This window comes from Peromyscus maniculatus, chromosome 1 (assembly GCF_049852395.1).
Source record: "Peromyscus maniculatus bairdii isolate BWxNUB_F1_BW_parent chromosome 1, HU_Pman_BW_mat_3.1, whole genome shotgun sequence".
Lineage (NCBI taxonomy): Eukaryota > Metazoa > Chordata > Mammalia > Rodentia > Cricetidae > Peromyscus > Peromyscus maniculatus.
Genome location: NC_134852.1, coordinates 11,940,170 through 11,960,963, shown reverse-complemented (window position 1 = coordinate 11,960,963; position 20,794 = coordinate 11,940,170). Strand labels below are relative to the sequence as shown.

The window sequence follows — 20,794 nt, the reverse complement described above, 5'->3', positions numbered from 1 at the left end:
TGTTTATGTGTATGTCTGCGTAATTGTGTGAGTATGTGTGTCACTTGTGTTCATGTGCTCCAGGAGTCCAGAAGAAGGTGTAGGATTCTCAGGAGCTTGAATTACAGGCATTTGTGAATTTCCTGATGTGGGTGCTGAGGAAACCCAACTCAGGTCCTCTGGAAAAGCAGTAAATGCTCTTAAGGACTGAACAATTACCCCAGACCCTGCCCTTTGCTCCTGACTGTGGGTGTAATGTGACCTCTTCTCTCAGGCACCCTGACTTTATAACTTCTCTCCCACAATGTTCTATAACTTGAAATTATGAGTTTCTCCCTTAAGTTACCACTGTCAAGATATTTTATCACATCTACAGGAAAGGAAACTAAGATGGCCAGGGCCAGTCAATCAATGTCCCTTCGAAGGGCCAGGCAGTAAATACTTTTTGCTTTTTAACTAGATGGCTTAGCCTGTACCTTTTAATTTCTGTGGGAAAGCAGATACAGGTAATAAAGACAAATAGGCATGCTGTTTTCATATAAAACCTGTTTGATGACTGGTCACGGAGGCACATGGCCATAATGAGCATCAGAGAGTCTGTGGCAGGAGGATTTTGAGTTCAAGGTCAGCCTGAGCTACATGGTGAGAACCTGTCTTAAAGTCAAACATAAAACAAGCAGTATCCCATAAAAGCTGCTTAACTGACACTGACGTTTGAACACCACGTACCTCCCTGAGACATTTCCCTTTGTATTCTACCACTTAAAAAATACAAAAGTTGAGATGGCAAGAGAGATGAGCAGGTAAAGGCATTTGCCACTGAGGCTGAAGTCGGAGTGTGATACAGAAGCTACAAGGCAGAAGATGGGAAATTCTAACCAAGACCTACAAGTTGACCCCTGACATCAGTATGCATGCCATCTACATGAAAACAAATAAAACAGAAGTGTGGAAATTGTAGGAAGGACTGTAGACTCATGGGTTTTAGAAAAACAGATGATGAGGTCTTTATCTGGCTTTCGGGATTGCATAGTTTATTGATCTTTGCTCTAGGTTAGCTTTTGTTACTGAATGGTGATCAACCGCAGACTTGTAAGTGTTGGGCCTAAGTGATCATTGCATGTTGCTCAGCTTCAAACTGACATCTACATCACCCCTTCCAAGGTTCAGGGGACATTTGCAGAAGAGAGGATGGAAAGAATGTAAGAGCCAGAGAGAAGAGGGAGTGTCGCAGGACCCTGTGTTCCATGCACAATGAGGCTGTTGTGGTTACCTGCATAAGATTGCCCCCCCAACATTCCATCATGGAGGGAACAATATTTTCCTCAGTGACGTATCCATTGGTAAGGTGCCTAGTGTTCCTGCAAATAGGCCCTCTCCTATGCTTCTTTAAGCAATTTGAGTTAAACTTACTGGTTAGCAAAAGAAACAACAAGAATGAAACCGAAACACAACCCTGAGATGATTGCATGCTCTATCTAGTAGATGGTTCAACACCCATGCAAATACAGTAAGTTGACTCAAAGGGCTTTAAAAAGGAAAAGATTGTATGAAATTGGGACGGCGAGATGGAGGATGTCTAAACTACAGGGAATGGGATATGGGTGGAAATGATTGAAATGCATTATGTACATATATAAAATTTCAGACAAAAAGAAAGAAAAAAGGGAACAGCATCCCACCCTAGCCTATCTCCCAGGATAAGGGACAGCTTACTTCTCACTACCCTCGAGTCCTTTGGCGTTCAAGGTAGAATCTTTTTTTATTTTAAAGAGATCTCCATCTTTTTTTTTTAAAAAGAAATCTCCAGGTCTTCAAATATTCCATGAATAAAAATTATCCACAAGAAACTTACCTAATTCGAAAGTAGAATCCTTTTTACCAGGTGTTTTCAATGGTGCTTCTGAAAAAGAAAGTGGAAGACATTTGCATCTTTCAGAACCCAGATCCTAGAGGAGTTACAACTCTTTCTTTCAATCTAGGTTGACTCTTCTGGGGGCACCAAGTTGTTTTCTGATTGTACTTGAGGTTTATCCTTGCAGGAGGGATCTCAGGGATGGTTCTGAGATCATAGGTTCTAGAGTGGTGTGTATGTGTGTGCCAGCATGTATGAGCAGAAAACAACCATTAGCATTGGTATTCAGGCACCATATGCCAACGCAAAACTTCGGAGACAGAGTCTTCCATTGGCCAGGAGCTCAGCAGCAAGTAGGTTAGGCTGGCTGGCCCCAGGGATCTTCTAATCTTCACCTCTCAGTTTTGGGATTATATGTGTGCTATAGTGCTTGGCTTTTTTGAAAAAAAACAAAAAAAGAATTCTGAGGATCAGGCTCAGGTACTTATGTCATCATGGTAAGCACTTAACTGAGCTATCTCCTCATCTCTTCTCTTTTTGAGACAGTGACTTACCATATAGCCTAGGCTAGTCTAAAACTCAAAGCAATCCTCTTGCCTCAGTCTCCCCAGCACTGGAATTTCAGGAGCCATCCATCACATCTGACTTATTTCTACATATACTAACCCCTTAAGGAATTCCCTCTTTTCTAGGACATAGTATCGAATGGTCTTTGCTTACGTTCGATTTGTATTGCTACTAATATAGCAAGATCTTCACGGTTTAGCTCTTGTAAGATTTGCAGGGTGAGTCTCTCCATCCAACCAGTGGGGCAGTACTCTGCGAGAATTTCTGCTAGCTGAACTCCATTGGCCAGGTCCAATGCAATCTGGGGGATCTGTTTCAGGGCATCTGGCAGAGGATAGGTCCTTAGGACTCTCTTGAAATTGTTCAATTCATTGTGGTCCAGTTTTTGCAGGACATCCTTCATGTTGATATGGGGCAGATTGGGATATTCCATCCTGACCCACAGGTAAGAGTTGAACTTCCAGATTTACAGAACTATGGGAAGAAATGAAAAGAGTCAGCTTTCTTACCTCAAATACCATGTGCCATGGCAGAGCTATTCACACAGTTAATTCAGTTCCCGGTAGTGGTTATTTTCACGTAGAGTTCCATTCCTTGGCCTAATTTAAGGGGTTAATCTGAGAGTCTTCATCTCTTTGAAAACATGCAAGCCTCTAGAGTCACATTAGAAGTCTACAATGCCACGTCTCCTGTTCCTAGGAGATCATTGATTATGTTAAGCTCACTGAGTATTAATAAGCTGATAGAATCTATGCCAGTCTCCACACCAACCTGATATGTAGTTACCTTGTGGAGTTTATGGAGAGATAGAGTTTTGAATCTGAGAGGTGAAAGCATGTGTACATGTTTACAGACAAACCACATGGAGAAGGAACTCTAAGTGAGAATAGAAACTAAACAGAGGCAATATATTTTACATGGTTGCATGTTTTTGTATTTTTGGTTGTGAGCCTAGCCTTTAACGACTGAGCCATCTCTCCAGTCTGCATGTTTGTAAAAATCCCAGGACTCTAAAAATCAATTCCCTATAGCAGGCATTAAATATTAACAATATTAATCAAGAACTTGAGTTGAAAAAATATCTTGACACTCATTTGAACAGCAAGTTATTTTCATTTGTCCCTGATCCTGGAGAGGGGTAAAGTTTTATGGACAACATACATGGATTTTCAGCCCTGTTCAAATAGAAGAGGATGACTGTACTCATCACATAGCCTCTGCTGATGGCTTGAGGATGTATATATTTATCTCTAAGTTCACCAAATTGTTCACATTAAATATGCATCGGTGTACCTTGAGTTATTTCATTCATTGCCCTCAGCTCTGAGTAATCATCAGAACAGTATCTATTCATGTTGGATAATGTGGTGGAATATACATATAAACTGAAATATTATAATCAAATTGCTGAACATGCCCATGACCTCAAAGTAGTTTTGTGGTAAGAACATTCCAAATATAATTTTTTTAAAAATTGAGAATAGATTTCCCATAAAATATATTCTGATTATGGTTTCCCCTCTCGCAACTCCTCCCAGATTTTTCCCACCTCCCACCTACCCAAATCCATATCATTCCTTTCTCTCATTAGGACACAAGAAAACACTTATAAAATAAAAAGATTAAGATACAATAAGATAAAAATAAACCAGAATAGGACAGAACGAGCAAACAAAGGCAAAGAAAAGGCATATGAAACATACAGATGCAGAAACAGGTACATTAGACACACAGAAACCCTTAAACACAAAACTAGAAACAAAAGTATGTATGCAGAAGACCTGCAAATAAAGACAAAAAATACCCAGACACAGCAATAACAGATAAAAAAAAAGCCTCCTGAAATTTGTTTTGTGTTGGTCAAGTACTGCTGGTCAGGGGCCTGCCCTTCAGTGTGGTTTGTATACCAAGTAAGACTCTATTGGAGAAAACTAATTTTTCCATGACATAGACACGCACGCGCGCGCACACACACACACACACACGTGCGCACACACACACACACACACACGTGCGCGTGCACACACACACACGTGCCCACACACACACACGTGTGCACACACACGTAGACCTGCAGACTTGAAGGGCAGACAAAGGCAGGCAGATGCGGGCACACAGATGCAGGCAGACACACAAACACACAGACCTTTGGAATGCAGCTCAGTAGAGTGCTTGCCTTGTGTGTGGAGACTGTAGGATCAATTCTCAGTTAAAAAATAAAAAGTACATCCACAGAATTAGTCTTTTAAATTATCAGCTAAGAACGCAATTGAAAAAATATGAGTAGATAGGATTCAGTGAGACCACAAGGCTATGACACAAGTTATTAGCTGACTCTTTACATAGACTAGATAGATGATACAGTTCATACAATTGAGAAGATAGAAAAAAAGGCCTGGATAGCAGTAGGATTCTACTGAGGTGCTGGGCATGTATCTCAGTGAGTAGAACATGGTGTTGAGCAGCAAAAAGAACCTGGGGGTTTGGTCCTCAGCACATCAAATAAAGAGCTTGTAATGCCACATGCCTTCTATGCCAAAATGCTCTAGAAAAACAAAGGCTGCTGTGTAAGAGTGTGAGTGTATACTGGGTAGCTGTGTGCATCACTCAGAGGTGCATGGTACAGACTTGGGTTGGTATGAAAGCTCACCGAGACTTCCAGGCTGTGATGCCCAGACTCCTGCTTCCCTCTCTCCTGTGTTCACAGGCTGTGGGGGAGTGGGGCAGCTCCCTGTGCTGGCCTCCTGAGGAATCATTCCGGGTAAATGACACCTGCTGCTTAGGCAATGCTCAGCGCTGGCTGCTGTGCCCAGGTGAATCAGATATAGGCAGGTTAAGTGAAAAGTTACGCTTGCTTAAATGTTTAAGGAGGCACTGAAAATGCCTGATATGGAAATACATTGAATGACAGAGGATAACTCATCCATCCAGGAGACGAATGTAAATCACATGCAGACAGTAACTGGGACAGATCATCATAGATTTGATACTTCATCTCTATAAACAAAATGTGATGTCCTCTGTTAAGGGGAGATGTTTAGCCCAGGCATGGTGGATCATATAAGTCATATAGCTTAAGAGGCTGAGTCAAGAGGATTGCCTGGAGTTTGAGGTAGCCTGGACTACATCAAGGCCCTGTCCCATAAATGAAGGGGGTGAGGAAAGGGTATAAAGCAGAAGGGACTCTCAGAACAAAACTATAGCATTTTCCAGACTCAGCCCACAGCTTGGTTGACACCCTGCAGGCTCAGGTGTTTCAGTTTTCTGTATCTCTGGGTTCTAAATTCCCTCAGAGAGCACAAAGACCCTGGCATGAGACTTTTGCTGTGCTCAATACCACACCTTCCTCTGAGTATCTGAACCATTGACTTTATCCTGGACTCGGGTTCCAGCGGAGGAAAAGCTGTTGTATATCTTAAGAGTCATTGGAGAGGGCTCCTCCAAGCACAGAGAAGTTCTGAAGGATGTGGTTTAGTTGGTTAAGTGCTTGCCTATCATGCACAAAATGCTGCATAATTTGAGTACAGATACAAGCCTGTAATTTCAGCACACTAGAGCTAGAGCCAGGAGAATCAGTTCAAAGACATTCTTAGCTATAAGGCAAGTTGAAAACCAGCCTGGGCTTCATGAGACCCTGTTTCCAAAAATCACATTTGAGTGCAAACCCCACAACTCCTAATTCTTCCTGGCAAGACATCCAAATATTCAAAGAAATGGAGGAGGGAACCACAGAGACACCACCCCCCAACAAAAAAGAGTAAATAGCTCGACTGTTGCTCACCTCTCCAAAGCCGGCATCTACACAGGCTTCCAGTGCTACAGGTGTGAGAAAGCACTTTTAAAAGTGGCTGCCTTCCCACCCAAGCCCTGTGATTGGCTCCTGGGAATCAATCCCACCACTGAGAAATTTCTATCTAGGAAAGGGATAGGTGGAGACCGATCCCCACCCCAGCCCCATGCTGTTCCTAGCTATGCCAGTGGTTTGCAATTTTGGTTGCAATTAGAATGATCCATTCCAGGGTCGGGGTGGATGGGTGTCATTTCACAGTGCTGATGTCCCAAGAGTCTGTTTTTAGGTTAGGTGGGTGTCAAAACATTAAAGAGCTCTGAAAGTCCAAGGGGACCTGAGAGGAGGAAAGACAAGAGATGGTAATGAGGGAAAAGAATGACAAGAAATTGTTTTCTCTCTTATAAAAAAATCTAGATTTATTTATTAATTTTATCACATTTATTATTATTATTATTATTATTATTATTATTATTATTATGTGTGCAACATGTTGCACACAGGTGGAAGTCAGACATCAACTGATGTGAGGTAGTTATCGTCTTTCATTATGTGGGTCCTGAGGATGGGGGATTGAACTCAGGTTGTCAGGTTTGGTGGTAAGCACCCTTACATGCTGAGCCATCTCACTGGTCCAGGAATCTAGATTTAAATGAACGAACACACACACACACACACACACACACACACACACACACACACATACATTTAAGATGAATTTCTGATTGAGCGTGACAACACACACCTGTAATCCCAGCAGTTAATGAAGTTGATCTAAAGTTTAAAGTCAGCTGGGTTACAAAATGAGATCCTGTCTAAAAATATCAGTAATGGCTTTCTGGTGTGTGTGTGTGTGTGTGTGTGTGTGTGTGTGAGAGAGAGAGAGAGAGAGAGAGAGAGAGAGAGAGAGAGAGAGAGAGAGAGAGAGAGAGAGAGAGAGAGAGAGAGACTGACTAGGGGATGGAATTTAGGGCTTCATCCATGCTAAGCAAGCATTCTGAGTCATAATACTACCCTTCAAGTCATTTATTTATCAAGCTACTGAATTCCATCTGAGGATTCTCTTATAGTCAGGATCTGAAGCACATGACCCAGTCCATCATTAGAGAAGAAACTTTGTAAAAAGAATGTTAATCTTGATAACTGAGATGTTGCTTATTCTGATAGTTCTAAGATTTTTTTTGAGTCAGGGTCTCACTATGCAACCCTCACTGTCCTGGAACTCACTATGTAGACCAGGCTGAACTTATGCACACAGAGATCCACCTGCTTCTGTTTCCTTAGTGCTGGGATTAAATGAAGGCACCATGGCCAAACCTGAGGTTTCCTTTTGACACTGTCTCATTTTGTAGTCTAAGTTCATCTGAACTCACCCTGTAGCTCAGGCTCACTTCCAATTCATGACAATCCTCTTGCCTCAGCCTCCTGAATGCAAGGTCTGACTCATACTGGCTTAGTTCTGAGACTTTTGCTAAGTTCTGCAATGCTTTTGAACTTAAACTTTTCAATGATTTAGTTGAAATACATAAATTTTCCTGATGTGTTTCAGAAATTTCACACTTTTTGCTGTTGTGTTGGCGATTAGTCCTATGGCCTTATACATGGCAGGCTGGTGTGTTGTCTCTTAGTCAAATCCCAGTCCTCAGGTGACCTCTTTTGTGGCAGAATTAAGGTAGATGGAAACTTATTATTACTCAAAGCAATTTGGCCCCCTTCAGAGATTTCTTCTCCTTTGAGCACTGATTTCTTAAAAAGTCAGATGAACAATTTGGTTTCATCATGCCCATCTAGAATTTTAGCATGCATGACTCCATTTTGGTTTTAGTTTGGCTTGTTGGAATCCATGGGTAGTCTTATGATTGTTACTTAACAATTTATAATTATTGTACTTGGCTACATAAAGTCACATTTATGCAAGCATTAAATGTTCTTTGTGCACACTCCACATGACCAACTACCAACCCATTTTCCCACAGACAAGTTCACTTCTCATCTCATTAGTACATAAGTTTCTGTATCTATAAAGGATATGCAAATAAGAGAAAACTCATTTTTCTTACTGAGAATGACTCAATGATGTTAACCTGCTTATTTCTAGTTATGTCCATTTTCCTGCAAACACCTTCATTTGTGTGTGTGCATGTGTGTGTTATTCTTTGCCAACACTTAAACATATAAAGGAAAGAAGTTTTGGCAAAATGGGGGAGCTGTGTTATCTCCCCCACTTCCAGCCTCAACCACACGTCTCAATCTGCAATCTGTATTTCTGACTAGCCAGCTGCCTGTAATTTGGAGGCTCTGCAATGCCCTCCTGTGCTCAGTTAAGTTTGCTAGACGGCTCACAGAACTCAGGCAAACTCACTATTGCACATTTACTCACTGACCACAGTGTTCTGATGGACACAGATAACTGCCAGAGGAAGGCAGTGTAAGAGGCAAGGTGAGATTCACAAGGGTCCCCAGCCAGAGTCTCTTGTTTTCAAGGAGTTGGGTACTCTGGTCCCTTGGCATATGGGAGTATTCTTGTTCACAGACAAGAAAATTCCCCCAGGCCCCATACTTTGGGGCGAGGGTTCTGTGAAGGCTTCTTTACGTGGGCATGAGAGATTACACCGCTGGCCACCAGTGATCCACCTGAGTGACAGCCCTTCTTCCCTCCGTGGAGGTCAAGTTGCAGTGGGACTGGAAGTTCCACATGTGGTTGGTCCTGTGGCAATGAGCCCTTCAGCGTTGTGGTTGCCTGGGCCTATCCCCAAATCACCTTAAGTTAGGCTGAAGTGTAGCTGGGCTTGCCTTCTTATCTTTGTCTTATACTCCCAAAAGTTTTCAGGAACCAAGGTGAAGTATTTTAACAAAAGATATTCCTGTTGTTTCTCCTGTGGATGTTACAGAGAGTCAGGGACCATTCACAAAACCCTCAATGTTTACATGGGTGGGATGTAGCCTAGTTTGCAAAGTGCCTGCCAAGCATGTGCAAGGCCTTGGGTTCGACACCCCAGCACTACATAAATCAGGCATGGTGGTGCATGCCTGTAATCCCAGCACTTCAGAGGTTCAAAGTCATCTTTGAGCATAGACACTTCAAGACCAGTCTGTGCTACATAAGACCTTGTCTAAGGAAATAAAATGTATATATTTTGTTTCCTATAATAGCATCCTAGTATACCCAACTCAGGTGGTCTGGGAAGGGACCTGCATCTTAGAGTCACCTGGGGGTGCTGGCTGAAGATCCTGACTCATCCAAACCCAACCTCAGCCAATTAAGTTAAATTCGTGAAGGATGGAGTACAGGTGCTTAATCATTTGTGGCTGATATCTATTTAATTCTGGACCATCTGTCTACTCTAGTAGCAGGGCTCCAGGAAACAGGAGGGAAGGCTGTTCCAGAGCTGAGCCCTGTGGAAGAACCTTCAGGCAGCCATGTCCTGGGCCCGACTCGTCTGCAAGCAAAGAGAGAACCCCAGCACCGAGCATGTCGGTACTGTGTCTTCTGTCTGCCTCTGTGAATAGCGCTGATTGGTTGGGGTTCTAGGAGGATTTTTTTCCCCACAGACCCAAAGTTTGCCCTACCCATCTAAATACCTGTAATTTCATTATGTAGTTTAAATTAAAACTTATTTTTGTTTTGAAAGCCATTAATCTCACAATTCACACACACAATAACATTTTAAAGGAACTTTTAAAAAACAAATTTCATACAAGCATACATTGCATTGTGGCCATAATGGTTCCTACTCCCTGCCCCCAAGTCCTAGATATACCTTCCAATTTGAAATCTTTTATAATACTCACGAATGTGGGGTCATCCAGTGGAGTGTGGTTGACCTACCAGGGGTCACACCCCTCAAAGAAAGCTTATACTCCCTTCCCTGGGAACCATTAACTGTCAGGAGCTCCTCAGTTGGGGTGGGAACTCATGAGCCCTCTTCCTGCATGTTACAGTATTGACTGACTTGATCATGGGCAGGCAACCACAGCTGCTTTGAGTTCATTAGTGCAGTGATCCAGTCCTGTGGTGTCCAGAAGACAGCTTCACTGCCATCTTCCAGGCCTCTGTGTTTTACAGTTTTTCTGCCCCCTTCCATGTTGGTTCCTGAGCCTTGAGATGGGGTGTGTGTGTAGTTGTACACTTTAAAAAGTTTTATTGACTAGTTTATACACTGTAAAACTCCTATTAAGTACAGACTTGTGGCACGATGCCAGCATCACCATGGCTCAGTCTTAGAACATTTCCATCACGCACAAAGCCCCTCCCCCATCCATCAATAGTGAGCATGCAATTCCTGATGTAGGTGGGCACAGGGCAAGCCAGTCTCCAACCCCCCTCGCTTGTCTATCATTTGGGAGCTGAGACCTGCATTTCAGTGGGTGTTATGGTCATGGAGGCAGAGGGAGAGTAGCCTGTGCTTATGGTGGGGGTTCATGGGTCTGTATTTCGCCTCTAAACACCCATGATGACCACAAAGCAAGGGGAGCCATGAAGCCACGTGCAGAGGCTCACTGAAAAGCAGACACCACCTGTCCTAAGGCATCAGGCTGTTATCATGTTGTTTCCTGGTAGGAGATACTGTGCTTTATAGCCGAGGGAAACATCTCTCAAGGCTATTCTGGCTATTCAGCTCCTGCTCCGGTTTTTTTTTTTTTGATTTTTCGAGACAGGGTTTCTCTGTGTAGCTTTGCGCCTTTCCTGGGACTCACTTGTTAGCCCAGGCTGGCCTCGAACTCACAGAGATCTGCCTGGCTCTGCCTCCCAGTGCTGGGATTAAAGGCGCGCGCCACCACCACCCGGCTCAGCTCCTGTTTTGATCAGGGCTGACTGGCCATCATCAGTTACTCACACCTACCCCAGTTCCAGAGTAGCTCTGGCCCCTAAAGTTATATAGAAAGAGCAGTGTGTGGTTATAAGGGCCTGAGCCTGGCAGGGAGAGTAGAGATGATGGTCAAAGGCTAGACGGGATAAAGCAGTTGTGTCCAAAAGTAGAGCAGTAGTTACTGCTGCTGATGGAACATGTGTGTCCTTGAGAATTTGAGACTCCCCTACATAGAGAGGAAATGGATGTGCTATTTCGCTTGGTTTGCTAGTCGTTTAAAGTGTGTGTATCATAATTTCATGTTGCATACTTTGAAAATGAAATCCTGTCTCACTATTACTGGGGTGCCAGGGAAGAACGGCCCTTTCCTCCAAGGGCAAAGTTACTCTCTCTTGTCGCTAGGGGTATGGCTGGCTGCACAGGGGATTTTTCATTTTGTGCTTTTCAAAACTAGCCTTTTGTTTCTACCTTTTCTCTCAGCTTTCCCTGATTCAAATTTTGGTGAAGAACCTCCCTCCTTTTTTTGTACTGGTGGCAGCTGCAGCAAGTTCTAAGCCAGGCATCACACCTCCTGTGCTAACTGTGTGTGTGTGTGTGTGTGTGTGTCTGTGTGTCTGTGTATTTGCATGGCTTGGTTGTGGGGTGTGTGTGTATTCTTTGCATGGCTTGGTGTGGTGTGGTGTGTGTGTGTATATGTATTTGCATGGCTTGGTTGTGGGGTATGTGTGTATTCTTTGCATGGCTTGATGTGGTGGTGGTGGTGGTGGTGGTGGTGTGTGTGTGTGTGTGTGTGTGTGTGTGTGTGTGTGTGTGTGTATTTGCATGGCTTGGTTTTCTGGGAAGCTGTCGGCCAAACAGGCAGGAGGGGGAATTAGAAAATAAATGACTGTTTGCTGTAAGTCTCAGGGAAGTAGAATCATGGAATCAAGTTTCAGTCAGGTTTTTCCCTACTCTGGGGATTCTCAAAAGTGTGGCTTATCTCTTGCACAGTGAGATAAATCAGCACTTGCTCTCTGTACCTGCCTCAGGTGTTAATGGGTAACCCTTGGGTGGCCCAAAGAGCTAAACTCTACTGAGTAGCAATTAAGCTTGATATATACAAACTTTCTTTTTGTGTTTGAAATCTATCTTTTAAGTTAACATGCAAAATGGGTTTCATTATGGAATCTTCATAATGTCATTATACTCTGTTCTCATCAATCCCTCTCTGTAACTGCTCTTCTTCCATATCCACCCCAACCCTTCCCCCAATTCTCCTGATTCCTTTCTCTCTAAATAGTTCCAGCTTCTGCCTTCAACTCACATGTATTCCACTACCCATCTTCCCTCCCTCACTTAAGATCTCTTCCTCATTTCTCATGCTGTCCTGTCTGTTTTCATGAGCTCCACATGGTCACATAGATAATTTTAAATCTAGATTCCACATATTAAGAGAATATAGAAAACAGGCAGTATTTGTCTTTATGAATCTGACTTATTTTGCTTAATACAGTAAATTCTGGTTCCATTCACTTTCCTGCCAATGTCATGGTTTGCCTGCATGTATGTAAGTACAGCAAGTATATAACTAGTGTCTGTGGAGGTCAGAAGAGTATGTCAGGCTCTCTGGAATTGGACTTACAGATGGTTATGAGCCACCAAGAGGGTTCTGGGGCTGGAATCTAGGTCTCCAGCAAGAGCAGCAAGTGCTTTTATTCAGTGAGGCATCTCTCCATCCTTTTACACTGATTTCTGTAGGTCAGACAAACCCTGCAACCTTGGGTTGAGACCAGGCTGGTCTTTATGTTATTTTCTTAATGTGTTGTTCAGGGTGCAAGAGTGTTTACCAAGATTCTTCCCTCCATTGATTCATCAGAGAAATTGGTCCATGGGCCTTAAGTTTGTTGTGCCCTTGTTTAGTTTTCATGTCTGGATAAGGTTTTGAAGATTGAGTTGGTCTTGTTCTTTTCCTTCCTGGCTTGTGGCCCTATCTATCTATCTATCTATCTATCTATCTATCTATCTATCTATCTATCTATCTATCTATCTACATGTGTGTGTATGTATCTATATATGTGTGTGTGTATATGTATAATTTAAATTTGTTCTTTGACATGTTTATATATATAAACATGCATTCTGATTACCGTCCACCCTCTTGTCCCTCATATCCCTCCCACACACATCCTTTTTTCTTTTTTTAAAATTAAATTTATTTATTTTACAGCCTAACCAGTTTCCCTCCCTCCTCTCCTTCCATTCCCTCTCCCCAACCTCTCTTCCACCCCCATCCATTCTTCCTCTGTTTCTGTTCAGGGAGGGGCAGGCCTCCCATGGGTGTCAACAAAGCATGGCAAATCAAGTTGAGGTAGGACTGAGCTCCTCTCCTTGTATTAAGGGTGAGGAAATCCAGTATGAGGAATAGGTTCCCCAAGCCAGCGAAATCATTAGGAACAGGCCCTGCTCCCACTGGTAGGAATCCCACAAGTAGACCAAGTCACACAATTGTCACACATACGTAGAAGGCCAAGGTCGGTCCCATGCAGGCTCCCTGGTTGTCGATTCCGACTCTATGAGCTCCTATGAACCAGGTTAGTTGTTTCTGTGGGTTTTCTTGTGATGTCCTGGACCCATCTGGCTTCTACAACTCTTCTTCCCTTGAGTTCAGCCTAATGGTTGGCTATGGATCTCTGCATCTGTGTCCATCAATTGTTGGATAAAGGATCTCTGACAATTGGGGTAGTCACTAATGTGATCACTCTTTTTCCTTCTTACAAGTCCCTTTTTCATATCCATGTGTTTTTTAAAATTGCTGCTTTGATTGATATGGATCAATTTGTTGAACTTCTCAGTTTAACGTTGGTAGATCATAAGTAGCTAGGAATTTATCCATTTATATTGGAAATTTTAGTTCCTTTAAAATATAACTAGAAGGTCATAACTTGGTTTTTCTGATTTTTAATTGTGTTATTTGACAATTTCATGCACATCTATAATGTTCTGATTATTCTCCCACCCCTGACCAATATTCCTTCATCACTCTCAGTACTTTTTCTAGGTTAAGGACTTTGACTTCTTCTCTTTTTAAGTTTTCTATGTCTTCTATAATGATCCTCTGTATCTTATTGGACTCTGTATGCCTTTCCTCTTTAAAAGTTGGTAGTGGGTTAGGGAGGATTGGGAGGAGCTGGGAGAGGGAAACGTCTTCAGTTCTATTAATTGAATCTTCTTTATTTTGGTCAGTTTGGCTAGGCATTTGTCAGTCTCCTCACTACCCCCAAAGAATCAGTTCTGTTGTATAGTTTTCATCTCATTAATTCCTGCCTTGAACTTTGTTGCTTGTTATTGTATATTGCTTTGGGGTTGAACTTCTTTTTTTTTTTTTTTGAAAATTTTGAGGTATGTTATGTTGAAATATTTCTGGTTTTTAAATGTAAGCATTCATTACTATAAACTTTATTAAATTTCTTTATCAATAGTACAGAGGATAAAAAGTAGAGCCCTCTGAGCCCTGTCCCTTCCCTGACTGTTGTTTGGGCTGGTTTTATGTGGGTCCAGTGCAGGTAACTATAATGGTTAGTTAATGATAGCAGTTTTGTTGAGCCTAGAGAATGGCAGTGTGTAGCCCATCTGCCCTATCTTCTGGCTCTTACACACTTCCTGCCCCCTGCCAAACACTGCTAGAAAAAAAGAGTTGTTCCTTGGTACTCATAGGGCGCTGTCTCCTGGACCTGCCAAGACACGAAATTGGTGGCTGCTCAGGGCCTTTAAATGAGATGGCATGGCATTTGCATATAGCTGTATAATGCCCACTCATCATATTTAAGTTATCTCCTGCCTTCTCCTAGACACCCTCCTAGCATGGTTAGGATAACAGGTTGTGGCCCCACAGTCAGATAAAGCCTCTTTGTGAAGTTTCTTTTATAGCTGTGTTTTGGGAACATGATGAATAAAGGTGTTAACATACCTGTATCTTTTATTCAAGAAAACAATGACTCATTTAGGTACATACTTGGGAAAACAGTCAATGTCGATGTGTATAATTTACAACAGATGAAAAAAGATTTGGTGATGAGCCCTCACCATGTGTAACAATGTAAGAAGTCTTGAGTATTCAGCATCTGATTTTATTTTTAGCCTTAAGAATGTAATCACCATGGTAGGCAAGTGCTTAATATTCAGCCACATCCCTGTTCTAGATAGTTCTTAAATTAAAAAAAAATGAGTGTCAGAGTATGTATGCACACATACTGTGTGTAGGTGTCCACAGGGGCCAGAATATCCAATCCCCTAGAGGTAGAGTTACAAGTGGTTATGAGCCCCCACCTGATATGGGTGCTGGGATTTGGACTTGGGTCCTCTGGCAGAGCAGCAAGTACTCTTAACTACTGAATCATCTCTCTAGTTTTTAAAATAAATTTTTATTTATTGATATTTTTTTCAAGACAAGGTTTCTCTGTGTAACAGTTCTGGTTATCCTGGACCTTGTTTTGTAAACCTGGCTGGCCTAGAACTTGGAGATCTGCCTGCTTCTGCATGTTGTGATTAAAGGTGTGTACCACCACCGCCAAGCATATTTTTTATTTTTATTCATGTAAATGTATGTGCATCTCTCTGTATATATACGATGTCTAGTTCTATGCCCATAGTGGCCAGAAGAAGGCACTAGATCATCTGGAGCTGGAGTTACAGGCGGTTGAGAACTGCCTGATGTGGGTACTGGGAACTGAACTCAGATTCTCTGGAGGAGAATCAATCACTCTTAACCTGCCAAGCTTCACTCCAGCCCATATTTTCTTAATTTGGTTTTTATGACATGTTGCTATCCTTGGTACATCAATGAAATCTGGTAAGTTCTTGCTACAAGACCATTGATGTTTTATCCAATGATACTTATTTGATAACTGGCAACTCTTTTTTCTTTCTATTACCAACTTACCCTTTAATGCAGGAATCTGAGGTCCCATTCTTTGGCAATCTACAATTTCGTCAGCCAGAGTTTAATGTGAAGGCCTTTCTGGCAAACCTGAAGATTGATGAATTAAAGAAATTTAAATTTCAACTAAAGACCTTTCCAGAATTCAGAGAAGACTTACAAAAGTCCTCATGTTGTGAGGTAGATGAGGCTGATAATGTGAAACTGGCAGATATTCTGATCAAGAAATTACCAAGTGAAAGGCTAAAGTTTGTGACCCTGTCCATCTTGGACAAGATAAAGAACACTGAATTGCCTCAACCCTCAGGTGAGTGTGTTGATTGGTTGTGACAAGGGTTAAGAGTTCATGAGGATTTTCTTTAGAGATTTAGATTTATCCCTTATAGACCATAGGGTCTTTTTCATAACCATAATTTTTTTATTCTTAACTTTAGCATTGTCTTCAATTATTTCTATCCATAGTAAGTCAGTGAACATTTTTCAAAAATCTGTACTTCCTTGATTGACTTTCTTTTTAATTAAGAAAAATATTTCTATTCCTTTTTACACATCAATCAAAGATCCCCCTCTTCCCTTCTATCATGGTCTCTCTTTCATTGCTTCCCACTCCATCCCTGTTCCAACTCAACCATCCATTCCCTTATGTTCTCATCCCCTGTCCCCTACCCTCCATTGCCCACCCCTCACCCCCAGTTTACTCATGGAGATCTCCTCTATTTTCCCTTCCCAGGGTGATCCATGAGTTCCATTTTGGGTCTTATTAGCTAGCTTCTCTGGAGTTGTGGGTTGTTTTCTGGCATAATCATAAATTTTAAAAACTGGCACAATTATACAATTTTGGATCATAGCAATTGCACACCTTTCTAATTTGAAAATGGCCATTTGATGATGATATATGATGCATGTGACTTTGTTACATTAAAACCTTATTGTAGGCATTTAGTGCTATACATTTCCTGCTTAGTACTGCTTTTAATGTGTCCCAGACATTGTTATATTTTTACTTAAGTACAGGAATGCTTTGATTTCTTTATTCCCATTTATATTATGCAATTTATTTTAAAAATATCTGTTCTTTGAGAATCTCATACAGTGCATTTTGATCATATTTATCACCCCAAACTCCTCACATATTCTACCCATGCCTTTGATCACAGCACTTGAGAGTCAGAGGTAGGTAGATCTCTGAGTTCAAAGCCAGCCTGTTCCATATAAGTTCCAGGCCAGCTAGGGCTACATAGTAAGATCCTTTGTCAAATTGTTTCTTTATTCTTGAATATCATATATGTTTATGAGATAAAATCACACCACATTTCCTGCCTTCACCTCCCCTGTATCCTTTCTACCTTTCAGCTTCATGTATTTTTCTTTTTTCAATAGCCTACTAAGTCCAATTAATGTTGTCCATATGTGCATGGGTGTGGAGCCATTTTCTTTCATAAAATTCTTCCAATTCTTTGGGACTGGAGGGTTTTTTGCCTGCTTTTCAAAGTTTGGGAGGGCCTAGTGGTCTGATAGCCTCTTCATATTTCTCTTGTTGTAGTTTCATTTTCTTGCTGAAAATGAGATATAATAATGCCTCCTCCCCAGAGAAGGTATTGCCTAGCTATCCATAAACATGTTCTTTATATCTTATAAACAACTGGCCACATAGCCAGATTATAAAGCACTATAATCCTAGTACTTGGGAGGTTGAAGCCTGCCAGTTCAAGGCCAGCCTGAGCTACATAGGAAGATCCTTTCTCAAAATAAATTGATCATGTAACATGTAATGTACTTCTCATCCCTTTAGGGCCACTGATCCTATATTCTCAATTCATAGCAATTTTATCTCTCCATAAAGCCTGGGAAGATAATCCATGAGACTGGTTTCTCCTTTGGCATCAAGTACATACATATTATGAGCTGCATGGGATTTTCTTTATAACTTCAAGTAATATGTAACCTTGAAATAGCAACCTACTATACTTGCCTTTTGATCTTCAGTATGTCATTATTTTGTTAACTAAATAAAGACTTAACTATTGTGATTTTTATGCTGTGATGAAACACATCTGAAATGCCAACTCTTGTGGCTTCGAGAGCTGAGGATTGCAAGTTGAAAGGTAACACTAGGTTTACATAGGATACTATATCAACAAAAGATGATAGATGTGCTGTGACTGGGCTCCCATCTCTGTTCAGCATCCCCCAATTCATATAATGAAACTTAATTGTCAAAGAGATGGAACCTTCATAGAGATAAGTCATGACTGTGCAATACTTATGAATGGGGTAGCTACTTAGAAAAGAGGATGCAGGATGTCTCCCTTTGTTCAATCTGAAGCATCATGAGGCACCAAGAGGTCCATCTTTGCTCTCACCAAATAATTATGAAGTTATGGTTGTGCTATATTGTATTTTCTAGTCTCTAGAACTGAGAAAATTTTATATTCTCCATAAATTATCCAGCCTCAGGGAGTTTGGCATAGGAACGTGAATAGGCTAACATCCCCACAACCTCAAAGCTGAATTCAAAATATCTAGAGCTCTCTTTGACTTTATGGTATATGCCTTCAAGATAAAACTACATAAGAACATAACTACCTTCATTTTCAGAGTTCACATGGTTCCAAAAAAATTGGAAATACACATGAACAGAGAATAAAGAATCCAGAAAGGGGGAAACGGACTGGTATCAGCATCGCTAGGTGCTGAAATAATAGAAGGGTTTGGCTGCAATGGGCCATTTGCTCCAGTTACATCCCTTTCTGCACACCATCCATTGTGTCACCAAGAATGGCTTCTCAATGATGTCAGGAGCCTTTACAAGAGAAAGAACTTGGCCTCCTGGAAACCTAACAGTCTACTGTAGTGTGCTTGGGTCCAAGCACATGACATGTGTTATGGTGGTAGAAGCATATGAGCTAGAGCAGTCCTTGCCATAGCTGCTGTAAGACAATGCCCCAGGCCAGTGCCTTAGACTATGGAATTTTAAGCTCTTGCTGCTAAGAAGACTGGCAATGTAAGATCGGGTGTTAACAGGGTTGGTTTCTTCTGATACTGGCCTTGAGACTCAGAAGTAGGCTGCCTTGCCTTCTTGCTGTCTCCTCATATGGCCTTTTCTTTGTATGTGCGTGTAATGGCTTTAGTCTTCTTTGTTTATAGGTCCTATTGGCTCCATTCTTACACCCTTGTCTCATCACGGGTTCTTGTCAATACATCCTCCTGGAGGACTTAGTGCTTACTGTAGAGGTGGTCAGATTATCCTTGTTTTTAAAATGTTTGTTTTACGTATGCATGTGTGGGCCCATGTGTGTGCACACACATGCCTATGTTGGTGTGCACTTGCTGCAGTGTGCCTGTGGTCAGAGGACAGTTTGAAGTTGATCCTCATCTTCTATCTTGTGGTTTCTAGAGATTGAACTCAGGTCATTAGTCTTGGTGGCAAGTACCTTCACCCGCTGAGCCCTCTTGCCAGCACAAGACATAGCCCAGGTTGGTCATGAGCTTGTGATCCTCCTGCTTCAACCTCTTAGCACATCTTATTGATATGTACTACCACAACTGGCTCCATCCCCTTAAATAGCATGTTTCCTAATGGTTCAGAGTTTTTTTTAAACAAAATTACCATATACCTTAACCAATCTCCTAGGATGTAAGTCATCCCTGCCCCCCAAAACCTGAAAGACAGGTGTGAATCAAGAACTTGTCTATGGATATTTATTTAGGAGTGAGATTATTTGGCAGTGTGTAGGTAGATATAACCAATGATTATTATCCAATGACAAAAGGGAATGGACCACTAATGTGTGCTAAACCATGAACAAAAGCCAAAGATGGCCATCAAAAGGAAATTAGTCATAAAAGGTTTTGTGTTTTTAGAATTCCATTTGTACAAAGTATCCTGAATAAACGAATTTACAGAGACGGGATGGTGCTTCTTAGCTTCATGAAGGTGTAGAAAAAATGTATTACAATCACTGTATCTAGTGGGTTGCAAGCATTGGAACTAAACATTGATAAAGCATATTGTTGATGCACAAATACTATGGAATTACATGTTATTTTCCTTTTCAGTGTTGGGGATTAAACTCGGCTCCTTGCTCATGCTAGGCAGGCACTTTATTACTGAGCTACACCCAATTCAATGGTTGAATTCCAACCTTTAAAATACTACATCTTGTATGTGTTTACTGTAACCAAAGAGACTGTGCTAGAAGCTGCCTTTATTTAGAATAATGGCCGGTATAGGAGGTAAAGGAAACCTCATATGTCAAGCTTACATCTCTTTATTTTTCAGAGCATTTATAGACATTGGAAACAGACAACTCAGTGTTGGGAGATATAAGACGTTAGAGACAGAAGAGCTAGGTAGGTGTACAGAGTCTGTTATTATGGAACATACAAGGTTAAGCCCCTTCCTGCTTTTTTCATGTCTGGATCTGTATACTATTTTCTTGTAATTTATTTTTTTATTTTTTTCCTTTTATTTTACAATACCATTCAGTTCTACATAACAGCCACAGATTCCCTTGTAATTTTTATTTTTGAGAATTTCATAGCTGTATACAATGCATGTTGATCATATACGTTCCCCACACCCCCTCCAATTCTTATATCCTCCAGGGTGTCTCCCTCCCAGCTTCATTTCTTATTTTTAGTTACCTATTTAGTCCAATTAGTGATGTCCATATATGTACAGGTGTAGGGGAACCCGCTGGCTATTGGACAAGCTACTCGTGGCCATGGCCCCATCCCCAAAATGTGGCTCTCCTTCCTCAGCAGCCATTACAACTTGCCAATACTGCCTCAGCAAGGGGCAGGGCCTCGGCAAGGAGTGGGGCCTCATTGGCTTGTTCCCCATCCATTCTGAAATGTGGACTGGCTTGATCTTGTAC

At 41.6% G+C, this 20,794-nt stretch overlaps 1 protein-coding gene across 1 annotated transcript; it reads left to right on the top strand.

Annotated features, from left to right (window-relative positions):
• The first annotated feature begins 13,470 nt into the window (after positions 1-13,470).
• Pydc2 (pyrin domain containing 2) lies at positions 13,471-20,249 on the top strand. Its single transcript, XM_076564622.1, has 3 exons — positions 13,471-13,569; positions 15,930-16,221; positions 20,197-20,249. Exons 1-3 carry the CDS (start codon positions 13,561-13,563, stop codon positions 20,205-20,207), a joined length of 312 nt encoding a protein of 103 aa, XP_076420737.1. The 5' UTR covers positions 13,471-13,560; the 3' UTR covers positions 20,208-20,249.
• Positions 20,250-20,794: the final 545 nt, after the last annotated feature.